A 19,055-nucleotide genomic window follows, 5' to 3' on the forward strand; every position below is an offset into this window, starting at 1 on the left:
AAACACTTACTTATCTATAATTACGCTGAATGTAAATGGACTAAATGCACCAATAAAGAGACAGAGGGTCTCAGACTGGATAAAGAAACACGATCCGTCTATATGCTGCCTACAAGAGACACACCTTAGACTTACAGACACAAACAAACTAAAACTCAAAGGATGGAAAAAAATATATCAAGCAAACAATAAGCAAAAAAGAAGAGGAGTAGCAATATTAATTTCTGACAAAATAGACTTTAAACTTAAATCCACCACAAAGGATAAAGAAGGACACGATATAATGATAAAAGGGACAATTGACCAGGAAGATATAATCATATTAAATATTTATGCACCCAATGACAGGGCTGCAAGATACATAAATCAAATTTTAACAGAATTGAAAAGTGAGATAGACACCTCCACAATTATAGTAGGAGACTTCAACACACCACTTTCGGAGAAGGACAGGACATCCAGTAAGAAGCTCAATAGAGACTCGGAAGACCTAACTACAACAATCAACCAACTTGACCTCATTGACTTACACAGAACTCTCCACCCAACTGCTGCAAAGTATACTTTTTTTTCTAGCACACATGGAACATTCTCTAGAATAGACCACATATTAGGTCATAAAACAAACCTTTGCAGAATCCAAAACATCGAAATATTACAAAGCATCTTCTCAGACCACAAGGCAATAAAACTAGAAATCAATAACAGAAAAACTAGGGAAAAGAAATCAAATACTTGGAAACTGAACAATACCCTCCTGAAAAAAGACTGGGTTATAGAAGACATTAAGGAAAAAAAAAAAAAAGGAGGGAATAAGGAAATTCATAGAATGCAACAAGAATGAAAATACTTCCTATCAAAACCTCTGGGACACAGCAAAAGCAGTGCTCAGAGGCCAATTTATATCGATAAATGCACACATACAAAAAGAAGAAAGAGCCAAAATCAGAGAACTGTCCCTACAACTTGAACAAATAGAAAGTGAGCAACAAAAGAATCCATCAGGCACCAGAAGAAAACAAATAATCAAAATTAGAGCTGAACTAAATGAATTAGAGAACAGAAAAACAATTGAAAGAATTAACAAAGCCAAAAGCTGGTTCTTTGAAAAAATTAACAAAATTGATAAACCATTGGCTAGACTGACTAAAGAAATACAGGAAAGGAAACAAATAACCGGAATAAGAACCGAGAAGGGCCACATCACAACAGACCCAACTGAAATTAAAAGAATCATATCAGATTATTACCAAAAAATTGTACTCTAACAAATTTGCAAACCTAGAAGAAACGGATGAATTCCTGGAAAAACACTGCCTACCTAAACTAACACATTCAGAAGTAGAACAACTAAATAGACCCATAACAAAAAAAGAGATTGAAATGGTAATCAAAAAACTCCCAACAAAAAAAAGCCCTGGCCCAGATGGCTATACTGCAGAGTTCTACCAAACTTTCAGAGAAGAGATAACACCACTACTACTAAAGGTATTTCAAAGCATAGAAAATGACAGAATACTACCCAACTCATTCTATGAAGCCACCATCTCCCTGGTACCAAAACCAGGTAAAGACATCACAAAAAAAGAAAATTACAGACCTATATCCCTCATGAACATAGACGCAAAAATCCTCAACAAAATTCTAGCCAATACAATTCAACAACATATCAAAAAAATAATTCACCATGACCAAGTGGGATTTATAGCAGGTATGCAAGGCTGGTTTAATATTAGAAAAACCATTAATGTAATCCACCATATAAATACAACAAAAGACAAAAACCACATGATCTTATCAATTGATGCAGAAAAGGCATTTGACAAAGTCCAACACCAATTTATAATAAAAACTCTCACCAAAATAGGAATTGAAGGAAAATTCCTCAACATAATAAAGGGCATCTATTCTTTTTTATGCAAAGCCAATATCACTCTAAATGGAGAGAACCTGAAAGCATTTCCCTTGAGAACAGGAACCAGACAAGGATGCCCTTTATCACCGCTCTTATTCAACATTGTGCTAGAAGTCCTAGCCAGAGCAGTTAGGCTAGACAAAGAAATAAAGGGCATCCGGACTGGCAAAGAGGAAGTAAAATTATCTCTATTTGCAGATGACATGATCTTATACAAAGAAAACCCCAAGGAATCCTCCAGAAAACTACTGAAACTAATAGAAGAGTTTGGCAGAGTCTCAGGTTTTAAGATAAACATACAAAAATCACTTGGATTCCTCTACATCAACAAAAAGAACACCGAAGAGGAAATCACCAAATCAATACCATTCACAGTAGCCCCCAAGAAGATAAAATACTTAGGAATAAATCTTACCAAGGATGTAAAAGACCTATACAAAGGAAACTACAAAGCTCTACTACGAGAAATTAAAAAGGACATACTTAAGTGGAAAAACATACCTTGCTCATGGATAGGAAGACTTAACATAGTAAAAATGTCTATTCTACCAAAAGCCATCTATACATACAATGCACTTCCGATCCAAATTCCAATGTCATTTTTTAAGGTGATAGAGAAACAAATCACCAACTTCATATGGAAGGGAAAGAAGCCTCGGATAAGCAAAGCATTACTGAAAAAGAAGAAGAAAGTGGGAGGCCTCGCTCTACCTGATTTCAGAACCTATTATACAGCCACAGTAGTCAAAACAGCCTAGTATTGGTACAACAACAAATACATAGACCAGTGGAACAGAATTGAGAACCCAGAGATAAATACATCCACATATGAGCAGCTGATATTTGACAAAGGCCCAGTGTCAGTTAATTGGGGAAAAGATAGTCTTTTTAACAAATGGTGCTGGCATACCTGGATATCCATTTGCAAAAAAATGAAACAGGACCCATACCTCACACCATGCACAAAAACTAACTCCAAGTGGATCAAAGACCTAAATATAAAGACTAAAACGATAAAGATCATGGAAGAAAAAATAGGGACAACCTTAGGAGCCCTAATACAAGGCATAAACAGAACACAAAACATTACCAAAAATGACGAAGAGAAACCAGATAACTGTGAGCTCCTAAAAATCAAACACCTATGCTCATCTAAAGACTTCACCAAAAGAGTAAAAAGACCACCTACAGACTGGGAAAGAATTTTCAGCTATGACATCTCTGACCAGCGCCTGATCTCTAAAATCTATATGATTCTGTCAAAACTCAACCACAAAAAGACAAACAACCCAATCAAGAAGTGGGCAAAGGATATGAACACACACTTCACTAAAGAAGATATTCAGGCAGCTAACAGATACATGAGAAAATGCTCTCGATCATTAGCCATTAGAGAAATGCAGATTAAAACTACGATGAGATTCCATCTCACTCCAACAAGCCTGGCATTAATCCAAAAAACACAAAATAATAAATGTTGGAGAGGCTGCGGAGAGATTGGAACTATTATACACTGCTGGTGGGAATGTGAAATGGTACAACCACTTTGGAAATCTATCTGGCGTTATCTTAAACAGTTAGAAATAGAACTACCATACAACCCAGAAATCCCACTCCTCGGAATATACCCTAGAGATACAAGAGCCTTCACACAAACAGATATATGCACACCCATGTTTATTGCAGCTCTGTTTACAATAGCAAAAAGCTGGAAGCAACCAAGGTGTCCATCAACAGATGAATGGCTAAATAAATTGTGGTATATTCACACAATGGAATACTACGCATCGATAAAGAACAGTGACGAATCTGTGAAACATTTCATAACATAGAGGAACCATTAGTCAGAGGCAAAAGGACAAACATTGTATAAGACCACTATTATAAGATCTTGAGAAATAGTATAAACTGAGAAGAACACATACTTTTGTGGTTATGAGGAGGGGAGGGAGGGAGGGTGGGAGAGGGTTTTTTACTGATTAATTAGTAGATAAGAACTGCTTTAGGTGAAGGGAAGGACAATACTCAATACATGGAAGGTCAGCTCAACTGGACTGGACCAAAAGCAAAGAAGTTTCAGGGATAAACTGAAGGCTTCAAAGGTCAGCGGAGCAAGGGCAGGGGTTTGGGGACCATGGTTTAAGGAGACTTCTAAGTCAATTGGCAAAATAATTCTATTATGAAAACATTCTGCATCCCACTGTGAAATGTGGCGTCTGGGGTCTTAAATGCTAACAAGCGGCCATCTAAGATGCATCAAATGGTCTCGACCCACCTGGAGCAAAGGAGAATGAAGAACACCAAGGTCACATGATAACTAAGAGCTCAAGAGACAGAAAGGGCCACATGAACCAGAGACCTACATCATCCTGAGACCAGAAGAACTAGTTGGTGCCCGGCCACAATCGATGACTGCCCTGACAGAGAGCACAACAGAGAACCCCTGAGGGAGCAGGAGATCAGTGGGATGCAGACCCCAAATTCTCATAAAAAGACCATACTTAATGGTCTGACTGAGACTAGAGGAATCCCGGCAGTCATGGTCCCCAAACCTTCTGTTGGCACAGGACAGGAACCATTCCCAAAGACAACTCATCAGACATGAAAGGGACTGGACAGTGGGTAGGAAAGAGATGCTGATGAAGAGTGAGCTAATTATATCAGTGGACACTTGAGACTGTGTTGGCATCTCCTGTCTGGAGGGGGGATGGGAGGATAGAGTGAGTTGGAAGCTGGCAAAATTGTCACGAAAGGAGAGACTGGAAGGGCTGACTCATTAGGGGGAGAGCAAGTGGGAGTATGGAGTAAGGTGTATATAAACTTATATGTGACAGTCTGACTTGATTTGTAAACGTTCACTTGAAGCTCAATAAAAGTTAATAAAAAATGGATCATGCATGGACCGGTGATGGAAGTGTTTCAAGATCAAAAATAAACCAGTTTTTTTTTTTTTTTAACCTGAGGTCCAAACATGTCAAAAATGGTCCCACTGGAAATAATTCTCTATGTCATAGGAAATAGGACAGCTTAGGATGACGTGGAAAAATACAAAATGCCATTTTGACATCAGTTCTGGCTCCAGTGCTTGCCAGCCATGGAGGAAGGAGAGAAAAAAAAAAGACTAAACTATGGCAATTGAGGAGGAGAAGGTGCCTGAATACAACTGAACCCTCTGTGTCTTGAGAGGTAGCTGAGTAGACTGGCCTCATCCCCAACCAACGACCTTCCACCTTCCCATGAGCCTTTGCAAAAAGGGATGGTTGAAGAGGGAATTCACCTTAAGTGCCTTCGTAACAAAAACAGAGATGCAGAAAACCTGGAACTAAAGAAGAAAGACAAGAAACAGAGAGCTGCGTGGGGAAAATATGATTTAATTGACTGACGTGGGATCTGCTGGAGTCAGAGAAGGGCCCCTGGGAGTCAGGACTTGTAAGTATGCTCAGGGTCAGGGAGGGATCCAGATGATTCTGCCACATTCTCTCCTGAGAGTTCAGGGGTTCATTGAGCATGCTTTTCATCACCCCAATGCATACAATATGGAGGACCACCAAGGATTTGTTCTAAGAGGTGTAAAGACATGGGCCCATTTGCACAGGAAGTGGCTGATTTGGAGACAAGTATTCAACAGCAACGATGGGTGCCACAGGTGATGGGTCTGTAGACAAGGGTGGGGCAGGAAGGCTGGCAGCAGCAAGAAGACTGGCAGGAGGGGGCCACACACACAGTGGGCCTGCAGCTCACGGGCACACAGCAGGGGCTGGGCACACAGCAGGCTGAGCTGCAGGAGGGGGCCTGGCCACAGGCCACAGGGCAGCACAGGAACTGGCAGCCACCGGAGCAGCTGCTGGCAGCCCCACAGGGTGATTGGCAGGAGCTTGCCACGCCACACACTGGCGGGCACAGCAGAGTCACACAGGACACTGGGCAGCAGCAGGAGCTCCCACAGCCCAAGGGTGAGCAGCAGGCGGTGGGGACACAGCAAGGGGCTGGGCAGCAGGCTGACTGGCAGCCCGTGGAGCAGCAGGTGTGGCACATGGTGGCTGTGTGGCTGGAGCAGGTATTAGGGAGGAGGTGGGGGCAGGTCTGCAGGTTCCTTCTGCTGAACAGCCTTTATATCCCTGGCACACGGGCGTCCTGGCAACACAGAAGCAGAGCTATTGTTTTCCTTGCTTGTGCTTCCTCTGGGCTGTCTCCCAAAACCTTATTTTCTGTTGTGGATTTTTCTATTTTGGCATTAGCTTCACGACTAATTGCATCTTCTTCAAACTCATTTCACATGGAAACCTGCCCATCTGTCTTCCTGGCTCCCTGCATGTTCCTTAACATGTCACCTGTGTTACCTTTACATGATCTTCAAAAATTAAATCTCCAGATTTTCCTCTTGATATGACAATGATTGTGAAACAATCATAAACTGTACACTTTCCCATGTGCCAGGATGGGTCCACAGTAGATGTGAAGAACTATGGCTGGCTCACTCCCCTATGGGTTTCCTAGAGCTGAGAGGTAGAGTTGGGAAGCTGGCAGATACATGTGAAAGGACAGGGAGACTATTTTTCCACAGGACAGGTGAAGACTAAAGGGTGTTGGTCATGGAGAGCTACTTTTTTTAGATCCTTGGCTTGAGACAGCCTCACAGTTGGATGTCCTCTGCCAAGGACAGGGACTAGGGTTGGGCAACTCATGTGACCAAGGAGGCATGTGTGGCCCATGTGAACACAAGGTTCCCTTACCTCCCCCAGGGAGCCTGGTAGGAGAGACAAGAGATCGATATGGAGAACCACATAACACTGGCAGAAATTGATAAAATGACTGGTCCAGACTAACCCCCCAGTCAATTATACAATTGAAAATAATTTATCTCACATATGTTTTCAGACAGTAATCGACAGGCAACACAAGACTTTTGTTCCACAGAGAAGGGAAACTCACAAGATGAGCTCCACATTCACTCAGTTCTAGATCTAGGGTCAATTTCCTAAATGCCATGTAGTGAGCTGGAGTCTGAGAAGAATACACGGGTCCTGCCTGAGGAGGAGGAGATCAGAGTTTGGGGCAAGTGAAGCACCTAGAATCTGTGGGGTCGGGCATCAGAAAGGAGGGAAATATACATAGAATAGGCTACATGAGTATATGGGAGGGTCCCCTGTCAATCTATGGAAGGGGATGGGGCTGTACATACTTAGAGTAAGACCACTGGAAGCTTATTAGAGAGAAGCTGCTACAGGTTGACAGTGGAACTCCAGTGAAATCCAGCTGAGACCCAATACATTCTGCACCTTAGGAGTGAGGACCACATCCTTGGGGAGTATCTGCTCTAGAATGCCCTAAACCATTGCTGTCAAGTCAATGCCAACACATAGCGACCCTGTAAGACAGAGTAGAACTGCCCCATAAGGTTTCCAAGGAGCGGCTGGTGGATTTGAACTACCGAACTTTTGGTTAGCAGCCTGGGCTCTTAACCACTGCACCACCAGGGCTCTAGAATGCCCTAGTAATACCTAAAATAATCCATAACGAGATATGCCAGGAAGACAGTTTGAAGTTTAGATCCACCAAGTTATGGAGCTTAAGAAACACCTTGGACACTCCATAGATCCACCCCCAAAAAGTGTAAAACCAGGTTTGTACAAGTTCAGGGGATCAACCAGTAATTGATTGCCTGCTAGAAAAAAAATTAGGACTCACAACAAAAGAATAGAAACTAGAAATGTGTCTGAAATGTATTATCCACAATATCAAGTATACAATAGAAAAATCACTAGACACACAACGATACAGGAAAATAAGGCTCATACTCAAAGGGGTAAAGAACAGTCAATATAAACAAAATCTGAGATGACTCCAGAGCTGTAATTACTAAACCATATGCCAGAAATCCAGCCACACCAGTACATAAAAATTTGCACAATCACTGGACTTCTGCTCTTAAACCAGGACTCCCCTGAGAGGCATGAGCAGAGTCAAAGAAGGATCTAGATAATTCTACAGCTAAACCAAACAACTGGCCTCCCTGCTAACCCCAGATAGTTACTTAAATACTGGGCATTGTCCCTAAGGCAAGAAAATATTCAAGTACAGTACCTCCCTCCAGGCCCGAGCCATAGCAAGGGGTGGGAGGGTGATGCTCTCAGTTAAAAGACTAATTTAATTTTGTGATATGGAGACTAGAATAAAGCTACAAGTCTAATAACTGACAACATAATGTCAGTCTTCTGGAACACTCTGCAATCGCTACTAGTGACAGCCAAGTGCAGTATTCCCATAGGCCTCCTCAGTTTACGAATCACCTCCTAGTGGGTTCATCTTGTAGAGATGAACATTTGTATGTCTTTGTCCTCAGCCTTCACACTCTGGTGTCCATACCCAGAAGAAACTCTTGCAAGCAGACACCAGGACATGTACTCAAGGATGTTCACAGCAGAATCATCTGTGATAGAACACTCTTGGAAAGCACATGCCTGTATATCTGTTTAAAAATGGATAACCTAAAATGTTCACACAGTGGGACACTGGAGAGTATTCGCAACGAATGAACTATACCTAAACAAAATGTGGAGGAATCTGTATTAGGCTGGGTTCTCTAGAGAGGCAAAACCAGTGAAGCATATAAATATTTACAGACAGATAGATTTAAATCAAGGAAAAGACTGACGTGGTTGTAAAGGCTGAAAAGTCCAGTGTCCGTGGGTCAGCCCAGAGGCTTCCCCTGCCTCATGTAGCTGCAGGGGCTGGCGAACCTAAGATAGGAGGGTCAGGTGACAGGCCTCTGGCTCACAGCCTGCGGAGGCTGACAAGTTCCAGGTCCGTAGCTAAGCTGCTAGCTCAGGTCCCAGTAACCGGATGGTAAATGAACAGGAGTCAGCTGCAGAATCCAGAGCAAGCAAAAGCCAGAGAGCTTTGCCAGAAAGTCCGCCTATATTGGATGCAGGCCACACCCCCAAGGAAACTATTTCAGCTGATTGCTCAACTGGCTGCTCATAACAGCTCTCATCATGGAGGTGATTACATTATATCAGGTCTCATTATGGAGCTGATTACATCATTACACGCCTGTCAAACCCCATCGTAACTGCTAAACCACTGAGAATCATGGCCCAGACAAGTTGACACACAATATTAACCATCACAGAATCTTAGCACTATTTCTTGGAGTGGAAAAAGCAAGTCCCAAAATACCATATTCAAGATAATACCATTATCAACATCATTCAAGTCAAACTACATTAGAAACTGTACTTTTTGGAAATTATACAGATGTAACTCAACTCTATTTTTTATAAAGGAAACAGAATGATGAACATAGCATTTTCGAGACTGGATACCCCAAAAGTTAAAAAAGAAAAAATGACTGAAGAGCTCCTAGCTAAAAGACTATGTAATTTTCAGGCCTGACCACAGGCAAATATACAGGCTTCACCTGGCCAGCCTCAAGGGAAAAGCTGTCTTTTCCCACCAGAGTTTTTGCACAGCCAATGCATTGCAGTCTCTGAGGGGAGTAGCAGTCAAGGACTCAGCCCCTCACTCCAAACCAGCCATGCTCTGCTCTTTCCCAAAGGTTCTTTACTAGCCCAGGGGCCTCTTTAATGAAGACATTCAGAAAAGTCCTTCCTCAGGTGACTTTGCTGAAGTCTCCTTATCAGGGGGAAGGACAGGGAAACTTGAAGATTTTTCTCCCATTCTGGTGCAGCACTCAGTGCTTTTCCACCCCGTTTTCTCACCCTCACCTTCTCCCCGCATCTGGGTCTATAAAACTGCAGAAGCCTTTTGTTCAGGGTACCCTCTGCAGTGAGATGTGCCGATCCTCCTGACTCTCACCTGGACACCATTCCTGGGGAAATATGGAACCGGCGGAGACGGTGTGCCATTGCCAGCTATCTCTTCCTTATACTATCACAGTAAGTGACTAAAGACCTGACCGTTAACTTTCATTTTGGATCCTTGCCTTAATTGGCTTCTTAGATACCTCGTAGCTTGGCTCAGCTCAGCTCGGCTTCCCTAACATTGAAAATGTTTTAGATTCCATGTTAGGAGGTAAGTTCATGGGAATTGACTATATTATAATAATCAAGTAATTAATCATTAATCAATAAAATACAGATCATGCAAGGACCAGAAATGGGAGTCTGTCAAGATCAGAACTAAACCAGGTTCTTTAAACTAGAGGTCCCAACGAGTCAAAACTTGTCCCATTGGAAATGATTATCCATGTCACAGGAAATAGGACACTTTATGACTAGATGAAAAAATTCATTATCAGTTCTACACTGCATTTTGACTTCAACTCCAGCCTTCGCTAGCCATGTAGACAAGAATGGACAACAAAAGAAAAAAAAAAAAGACGAAAACTATGGCAAGTGAGGAGGAGAAGGTGGCTGAGTGCACCGGAGCCCATGGGGTCTTGAGAGGTAGGGAGTAGACTGGCCTCTTCCTCACCAAGAACTCTCCACCTTCCCATGATCCATTGCAAAAAGGAATGGTTGAAGATGGAATTCAACTTAAAGTGCCTTCATAACGAGAGGCGGAGCCAAGATGGCGGACTAGGCAGACGTTACCTCGGATCCCTCTTACAACAAAGACACGGAAAAACAAGTGAATCAATCACATACATAACAATCTACGAACCCTGAACAACAAACACAGATTTAGAGATGGAGAACGAACTAATACAGGGAAGCAGCGATAGTTTCCAGAGCCTGGAGCCAGCGTACCAGTCAGGTATGGCACAAGCACAGAGACCTGCTCCACCCCCCTGAACTAACCCCGGGAGGGGGACCAGCCGGTTCCACGGGCGGCGTGGGACGCAGCCGGTAGGAGAAGTCCCCGGGAGGCAGTGACTGATCTTGGAGCAGAAAGAGCAGCATCCGAGCCGGGGAACCGTCCCGCAGGGATTTGGACTGCTCGCAGGTACGCCATAAACACGGAGAGTTGCTCCACCCCCTGAACTAACCCCGGGAAGGGGACCAGCCGGGTCGCGCGGGCGGCGTGGGACGCAGCCGGTAGGAGAAGTCCCCGGGAGGCAGCGACTGGTACTGGAGTGGGGAGAACAGCGTTCCAGCCGGGACACTTGGTCGCGGCACAAGCACGGGGAGCTACTCCACCCATCTGAACTAACCCCGGGAGGGGGCCCACCTGGTTCACGGGGGCGGCACGGCCACGCGGCTGGAGGGACGAGAAGTCCCCGGGAGGCAGCGACTGATTTTGGAGTTGAGAGTGCACCGTCCCAGTAGGGGAGCCTTGACGCTGGGCATGGGGCTGGAAGCGGAGGATCTGACCGTGACTCCAGCGGGCCAGACCCCCTGGGGGCAATCTCCACACAGCCAGCACACATACGCGACGCGCTCGCGGGAATCTCAGATATAACAGTCATTCCAAGCAAGACAAGCAACTCTGGCTATATTCTGAGGTGCTACTCTCCTATCTCTCTGTTCCCTCCCCCACCCTCCCCAGGCGGCTTCATTAACATCTGAATAGCCTGAGCCAGAGGGAGAACTCTGATAGGGATCTGACTGCAGTTTTTTTTTAGCAGATTTTCTGGAAAAACTAGTTTCCCAGTGATGGCTCGGAGACAACAATCCATATCAAACCACTTAAAGAAGCAGACCATGACAGCTTCTCCAACCCCCCAAAAAAAAGAATCAAAATCTTTCCCAAATGAAGATACAATTTTGGAATTATCAGATACAGAATATAAAAAACTAATTTACAGAATGCTTAATGATATCACAAATGAAATTAGGATATCTGCAGAAAAAGCCAAGGAACACACTGATAAAACTGTTGAAGAACTCAAAAAGATTATTCAAGAACATAGTGGAAAAATTAATAAGTTGCAAGAATCCATAGAGAGACAACATGTAGAAATCCAAAAGATTAACAATAAAATAACAGAATTAGACAACACACTAGGAAGTCAGAGGAGCAGACTCCAGCAATTAGAATGCAGACTGGGACATCTGGAGGACCAGGGAATCAACACCAACATAGCTGAAAAAAAATCAGATAAAAGAATTAAAAAAAATGAAGAAACCCTAAGAATTATGTGGGACTCTATCAAGAAGGATAACCTGCGGATGATTGGAGTCCCAGAACAGGGAGGGGGGACAGAAAACACAGAGAAAATAGTTGAAGAACTTCTGACAGAAAACTTCCCTGACATCATGAAAGACGAAAGGATATCTATCCAAGATGCTCATCGAACCCCATTTAAGATTGATACAAAAAGAAAAACACCAAGACATATTATCATCAAACTCACCAAAACCAAAGATAAACAGAAAATTTTAAAAGCAGCCAGGGAGAAAACAAAGGTCTCCTTCAAGGGAGAATCAATAAGAATATGTTCTGACTACTCAGCAGAAACCATGCAGGCAAGAAGGGAGTGGGACAACATATACAGAGCACTGAAGGAGAAAAACTGCCAACCAAGGATCATATATCCAGCAAAACTCTCTCTGAAATATGAAGGCGAAATTAAGATATTTACAGACAAACACAAGTTTAGAGAATTTGCAAAAACCAAACCAAAGCTACAAGAAATGCTAAAGGATATTGTTTGGTCACAGAACCAATAATATCAGATATCAGCACAATACAAGGTCACAGAACGTCCTGATATCAACTCAAATAGGGAAATCACAAAAACAAACAAAGATTAATTAAAAAAAAATACACATAACAGGGAATCATGGAAGTCAATAGGTAAAAGATCACAATAATCAAAAAGAGGGACTAAATACAGGAGGCATTGAACTGCCATATGGAGAGTGATACAAGGCGATATAGAACAACACAAGCTAGGTTTTTACTTAGAAAAATAGGGGTATATAATGAGGTAACCACAAAAAGGCATAACAACTCTATATCTCAAGACAAAAACCAAGAAAAACGTAACGACTCAACTAACATAAAGTCAAACACTATGAAAATGAGGGTCTCACAATTTACTAAGAAAAACGCCTCAGCACAAAAAAGTGTGTGGAAAAATGAAATTGTCAACAACACACATAAAAAGGCATCAAAATGACAGCACTAAAAACTTATTCATCTATAATTACCCTGAATGTAAATGGACTAAATGCACCAATAAAGAGACAGAGAGTCACAGACTGGATAAAGAAACACGATCCGTCTATATGCTGCCTACAAGAGACACACCTTAGACTTAGAGACACAAACAAACTAAAACTCAAAGGATGGAAAAAAGTATATCAAGCAAACAATAAGCAAAAAAGAAGAGGAGTAGCAATATTAATTTCTGACAAAATAGACTTTAGACTTAAATCCACCACAAAGGATAAAGAAGGACACTATATAATGATAAAAGGGACAATTGATCAGGAAGACATAACCATATTAAATATTTACGCACCCAATGACAGGGCTGCAAGATACATAAATCAAATTTTAACAGAACTGAAAAGCGAGATAGATACCTCCACAATTATAGTAGAAGACTTCAACACACCACTTTCGGAGAAGGACAGGACATCCAGTAAGAAGCTCAACAGAGACACGGAAGATCTAATTACAACAATCAACCAACTTGACCTCATTGACTTATACAGAACTCTCCACCCAACTGCTGCAAAATATACTTTTTTTTCCAGCGCACATGGAACATTCTCTAGAATAGACCACATATTAGGTCATAAAACAAACCTTTGCAGAGTCCAAAACATCGAAATATTACAAAGCATCTTCTCAGACCACAAGGCAATAAAACTAGAGATCAATAACAGAAAAACGAGGGAAAAGAAATCAAATACTTGGAAACTGAACAATACCCTCCTGAAAAAAGACTGGGTTATAGAAGACATCAAGGAGGGAATAAGGAAATTCATAGAAAGCAACGAGAATGAAAATACTTCCTATCAAAACCTCTGGGACACAGCAAAAGCAGTGCTCAGAGGCCAATTTATATCAATAAATGCACACATACAAAAAGAAGAAAGAGCCAAAATCAGAGAACTGTCCCTACAACTTGAACAAATAGAAAGTGAGCAACAAAAGAATCCATCAGGCACCAGAAGAAAACAAATAATCAAAATTAGAGCTGAACTAAATGAATTAGAGAACAGAAAAACAATCGAAAGAATTAACAAAGCCAAAAGCTGGTTCTTTGAAAAAATTAACAAAATTGATAAACCATTGGCTAGACTGACTAAAGAAATACAGGAAAGGAAACAAATAACCCGAATAAGAAATGAGAAGGACCACATCACAACAGAACCAAATGAAATTAAAAGAATCATTTCAGATTATTATGAAAAATTGTACTCTAACAAATTTGAAAACCTAGAAGAAATGGATGAATTCCTGGAAAAACACTACCTACCTAAACTAACACATTCAGAAGTAGAACAACTAAATAGACCCATAACAAAAAAAGAGATTGAAACAGTAATCAAAAAACTCCCAACAAAAAAAAGTCCTGGCCCGGACGGCTTCACTGCAGAGTTCTACCAAATTTTCAGAGAAGAGTTAACACCACTACTACTAAAGGTATTCCAAAGCATAGAAAATGACGGAATACTACCCAACTCATTCTATGAAGCCACCATCTCCCTGATACCAAAACCAGGTAAAGACATTACAAAAAAAGAAAATTATAGACCTATATCCCTCATGAACATTGATGCAAAAATCCTCAACAAAATTCTAGCCAATAGAATCCAACGACACATCAAAAAAATAATTCACCCTGATCAAGTGGGATTTATACCAGGTATGCAAGGCTGGTTTAATATCAGAAAAACCATTAATGTAATCCATCACATAAATAAAACAAAAGACAAAAACCACATGATCTTATCAATTGATGCAGAAAAGGCATTTGACAAAGTCCAACACCCATTCATGATAAAAACTCTTACCAAAATAGGAATTGAAGGAAAATTCCTCAACATAATAAAGGGCATCTATGCAAAGCCAACAGCCAATATCACTCTAAATGGAGAGAACCTGAAAGCATTTCCCTTGAGAACGGGAACCAGACAAGGATGCCCTTTATCACCACTCTTATTCAACATCGTGTTGGAAGTCTTAGCCAGGGCAATCAGGCTAGACAAAGAAATAAAAGGTATCCGGATTGGCAAGGAAGAAGTAAAGTTATCACTATTTGCAGATGACATGATTATATACACAGAAAACCCTAAGGAATCCTCCAGAAAACTACTGAAACTAATAGAAGAGTTTGGCAGAGTCTCAGGGTATAAAATAAACATACAAAAATCACTTGGATTCCTCTACATCAACAAAAAGAACACCGAAGAGGAAATAACCAAATCAATACCATTCACAGTAGCCCCCAAGAAGATAAGATACTTAGGAATAAATCTTACCAAGGATGTAAAAGACCTATACAAAGAAAACTACAAAGCTCTACTACAAGAAATTCAAAAGGACATACTTAAGTGGAAAAACATACCTTGCTCATGGATAGGAAGACTTAACATAGTAAAAATGTCTATTCTACCAAAAGCCATCTATACATTTAACGCACTTCCGATCCAAATTCCAATGTCATATTTTAAGGGGATAGAGAAACAAATCACCAATTTCATATGGAAGGGAAAGAAGCCCCGGATAAGCAAAGCACTACTGAAAAAGAAGAAGAAAGTGGGAGGCCTCACCTTACCTGACTTCAGAACCTATTATACAGCCACAGTAGTCAAAACAGCCTGGTATTGGTACAACAACAGACACATAGACCAATGGAACAGAATTGAGAACCCAGACATAGATCCATCCACGTATGAGCAGCTGATATTTGACAAAGGACCAGTGTCAATTAACTGGGGAAAAGATAGCCTTTTTAACAAATGGTGCTGGCATAACTGGATATCCATTTGCAAAAAAATGAAACAGGACCCATACCTCACACCATGCACAAAAACTAACTCCAAGTGGATCAAAGACCTAAACATAAAGACTAAAACGATAAAGATCATGGAAGAAAAAATTGGGACAACCCTAGGAGCCTTAATACAAGGTATAAACAGAATACAAAACATTACCAAAAATGATGAAGAGAAACCCGATAACTGGGAGCTCCTAAAAATCAAACACCTATGCTCATCTAAAGACTTCACCAAAAGAGTAAAAAGACCACCTACAGATTGGGAAAGAATTTTCAGCTATCACATCTCCGACCAGCGCCTGATCTCTAAAATCTACATGATTCTGTCAAAACTCAACCACAAAAAGACAAACAACCCAATCAAGAAGTGGGCAAAGGATATGAACACACATTTCTCTAAAGAAGATATTCAGGCAGCCAACAGATACATGAGAAAATGCTCTCGATCATTAGCCATTAGAGAAATGCAAATTAAAACTACGATGAGATTCCATCTCACACCAGCAAGGCTGGCATTAATCCAAAAAACACAAAATAATAAATGTTGGAGAGGCTGCGGAGAGATTGGAACTCTCATACACTGCTGGTGGGAATGTAAAATGGTACAACCACTTTGGAAATCTACCTGGCGTTATCTTAAACAGTTAGAAATAGAACTACCATACAAGCCAGAAATCCCACTCCTAGGAATATACCCTAGAGATACAAGAGCCTTCATACAAACAGATATATGCACACCCATGTTTATTGCAGCTCTGTTTACAATAGCAAAAAGTTGGAAGCAACCAAGGTGTCCATCAACGGATGAATGGTTAAATAAATTGTGGTATATTCACACAATGGAATACTACGCATCGATAAAGAACAGTGACGAATCTCTGAAACATTTCATAACATGGAGGAACTTGGAAGGCATTATGCTGAGCGAAATTAGTCAGAGGCAAAAGGACAAATATTGTATAAGACCACTATTATAAGATCTTGAGAAATAGTAAACCTGAAAAGAACACATACTTTTGTGGTTACAAGGGGGGGGGGGAGGGAGGGAGGGTGGGAGAGGGTTTTTTTATTGATTAATCAGTAGATAAGAACTGCTTTAGGTGAAGGGAAAGACAACACTCAATACATGGAAGGTCAGCTCAATTGGACTGGACCAAAAGCAAAGAAGTTTCCGGGATAAAATGAATGCTTCAAAGGTCAGCGGAGCAAGCGCGGGGGTCTGGGGAGCATGGTTTGCGGGGACTTCTAAGTCAATTGGCAAAATAATTCTATTATGAAATCATTCTGCATCCCACTTTGAAATGTGGCGTCTGGGGTCTTAAATGCTAACAAGCAGCCATCTAAGATGCAGCAATTCGTCTCAACCCACCTGGAGCAAAGGAAAATGAAGAACACCAAGCCCACATGACAACTAAGAGCCCAAGAGACAGAAAGGGCCACATGAACCAGAGACCTACATCATCCTGAGACCAGAAGAACTAGTTGGTGCCCGGCCACAATTGATGACTGCCCTGACAGGGAGCTCAGCAGAGGACCCCTGAGGGAGCAGGAGATCAGTGGGATGCAGACCCCAAATTCTCATAAGAAGACCAAACTTAATGGTCTGACTGAGACTGGAGGAATCCCGGAGGCCATGCTCCCCAGACCTTCAGTTGACACAGGACAGGAACCACCCCCGAAGACAACTCATCAGAAATGAAAGGGACTGGTCAGCGGGTGGGAGAGAGATGCTGATGAAGAGTGAGCTAATTATATCAGGTGGACACTTGAGAATGTGTTGGCAACTCTTTTCTGGAGGGGGGATGGGAGGATAGAGAGAGAGGGAAGCCGGCAAAATTGTCAAGAAAGGAGAGACTGAAAGGGCTGACTTAAGAGGGGGAGAGTAAGTGGGAGTAGGGAGTGAGATGTATGTAAACTTATATGTGACAGACTGATTGGATTTGTAAACGTTCACTTGAAGCTTAATAAAAGTTATTATAAAAAAAAAAAAAAGTGCCTTCATAACAGTAATAGAGCACAGAAAACATGCAAATAAAAAAGACAAGAAACAAAGAGCTGCATTGAGAAAGCATGATTTATCTGACTGTCATGGGGTTTGGTTTCCTGCTGGAGTCAGAGAAGGGCACCTTGGAGCCAGGACTTCCCGGAGGGGATGCACAGGGTCAGAGGGGGATCCAGATGATTCTGCCACATTCTCTGCTGAGAGTTCAGGGGTTCACTGAGCATGCTTTCTACCACCCCAGTGTACCTAACCTGGCAGACCACAAAGGATTTGTTCTAGGAAGGGTACATGTACGGCCCCAATTGCACAGGAAGTGGCTGGTTTGGAGACACGTGTTCAGCAGGAAGAATGGGTGCCACAGATGACAGGCCTGAAGACAAGGGTGGGGAAGGAGGGTTGGCAGCAGCAAGAAGACTGGAAGGAAGGGACCACACACACAGCGGGCTTACAGCTCATGGGCACACACACGGTGGGCTTGAAGCTCAGGGGCACACAGCAGGTTGCTTGGCAGGGGCTGGGCACACAGCAGGCTGAGCTGCAGGAGGAGGCCGAGCTGCAGGAGGAGGCCTGGCCACAGGCCATAGGGAAGCACAGGGACTGGCAACTACCAGAGCAGCTGCTGGCAACCCCACAGGGTGACTGACAGGAGCTGGCCACGCCACACACAGGTCAGCACAGCAGAGTCACACAGGACACTGGGCAGCAGCAGGAGCTCCCACAGCCCAAGGGTGAGCAGCAGGCGGTGGGGACACAGCAAGGGGGTGGACAGCAGGCCAACTGGCAGCCCGTGGAGCAGAAGGTGTGGCACATGGTGGGTGTATGGCTGGAGAAGGTTTCAAGAAGGAGGTGGAAGCAGGTCTGTAGACTCATTCTGTTGAATGGCATTTATAGCCCGGGCATACGGGCATCCAGGCAACACAGAAGCACAACTAATATTTTCCTTGTTTGTGCTTCCTCTGGGCTGTCTCCCAGAACCTTATATTCTGTTGTGGGTTTTTCTCTTTTGGCATTGGCTTCATGACTAACTGCACCTTCTTAAGCTCATTTCACAGGGAAACACGCCCATCTGTCTTCCTGGCTCTCTGCATTCAGTTTCGATCATTAACATTTCACTTGTGTTAACTTTACATCATCTCTAAAACATGGATCTCCAGGTTTTCCTCTTGGTATGACAACAATCATCAAATAACCACAAATTCTATACTTCTCCCATGTGCCATTAAGCGGCCACAACAGTAGTGAAGAACTGCGGCCGGCTCATTCCACTTTGAGTTTCT

General features: G+C 42.4%; 1 protein-coding gene and 1 pseudogene across 2 annotated transcripts; both read right to left on the minus strand.

The window, feature by feature from the left end:
- Positions 1–5,536: 5,536 nt before the first annotated feature.
- Positions 5,537–6,046, minus strand: LOC111753093 (keratin-associated protein 12-4-like). 2 transcript variants are annotated; one of them, XM_023559158.2, is made up of 2 exons: positions 5,803–6,046; positions 5,537–5,688 (listed from the first exon to the last, which is right to left on the minus strand). In XM_023559158.2, the coding sequence occupies exons 1-2, from the start codon at positions 5,948–5,950 to the stop codon at positions 5,537–5,539; spliced, it is 300 nt and encodes a 99-aa protein (XP_023414926.1). In that variant the 5' UTR covers positions 5,951–6,046. The 2 variants fall into 2 exon arrangements, with proteins under 2 accessions (XP_023414926.1, XP_023414925.1); XM_023559157.2 differs by having other exon boundaries at positions 5,773–6,046.
- A 12,038-nt stretch (positions 6,047–18,084) lies between these two features.
- LOC111753092 (keratin-associated protein 12-4-like) lies at positions 18,085–18,588 on the minus strand (annotated as a pseudogene).
- Positions 18,589–19,055: the final 467 nt, after the last annotated feature.

The sequence above is a fragment of the Loxodonta africana genome, chromosome 2 (assembly GCF_030014295.1).
Source record: "Loxodonta africana isolate mLoxAfr1 chromosome 2, mLoxAfr1.hap2, whole genome shotgun sequence".
Lineage (NCBI taxonomy): Eukaryota > Metazoa > Chordata > Mammalia > Proboscidea > Elephantidae > Loxodonta > Loxodonta africana.

What these genes read in the sequence shown, in the direction of transcription:
- LOC111753093 (XM_023559157.2), bottom strand. Translation starts at nt 5,950, where the DNA reads ATGTGCCACACCTGCTGCTCCACGGGCTGCCAGTCAGCCTGCTGCCCA. An exon ending in AAGCTCCTGCCAATCACCCT is followed by an intron (nt 5,689 to 5,772) that starts GTGGGGCTGCCA and finishes CCTGCAGCTCAG; the next exon opens with CCTGCTGTGTGCCCAGCCCC.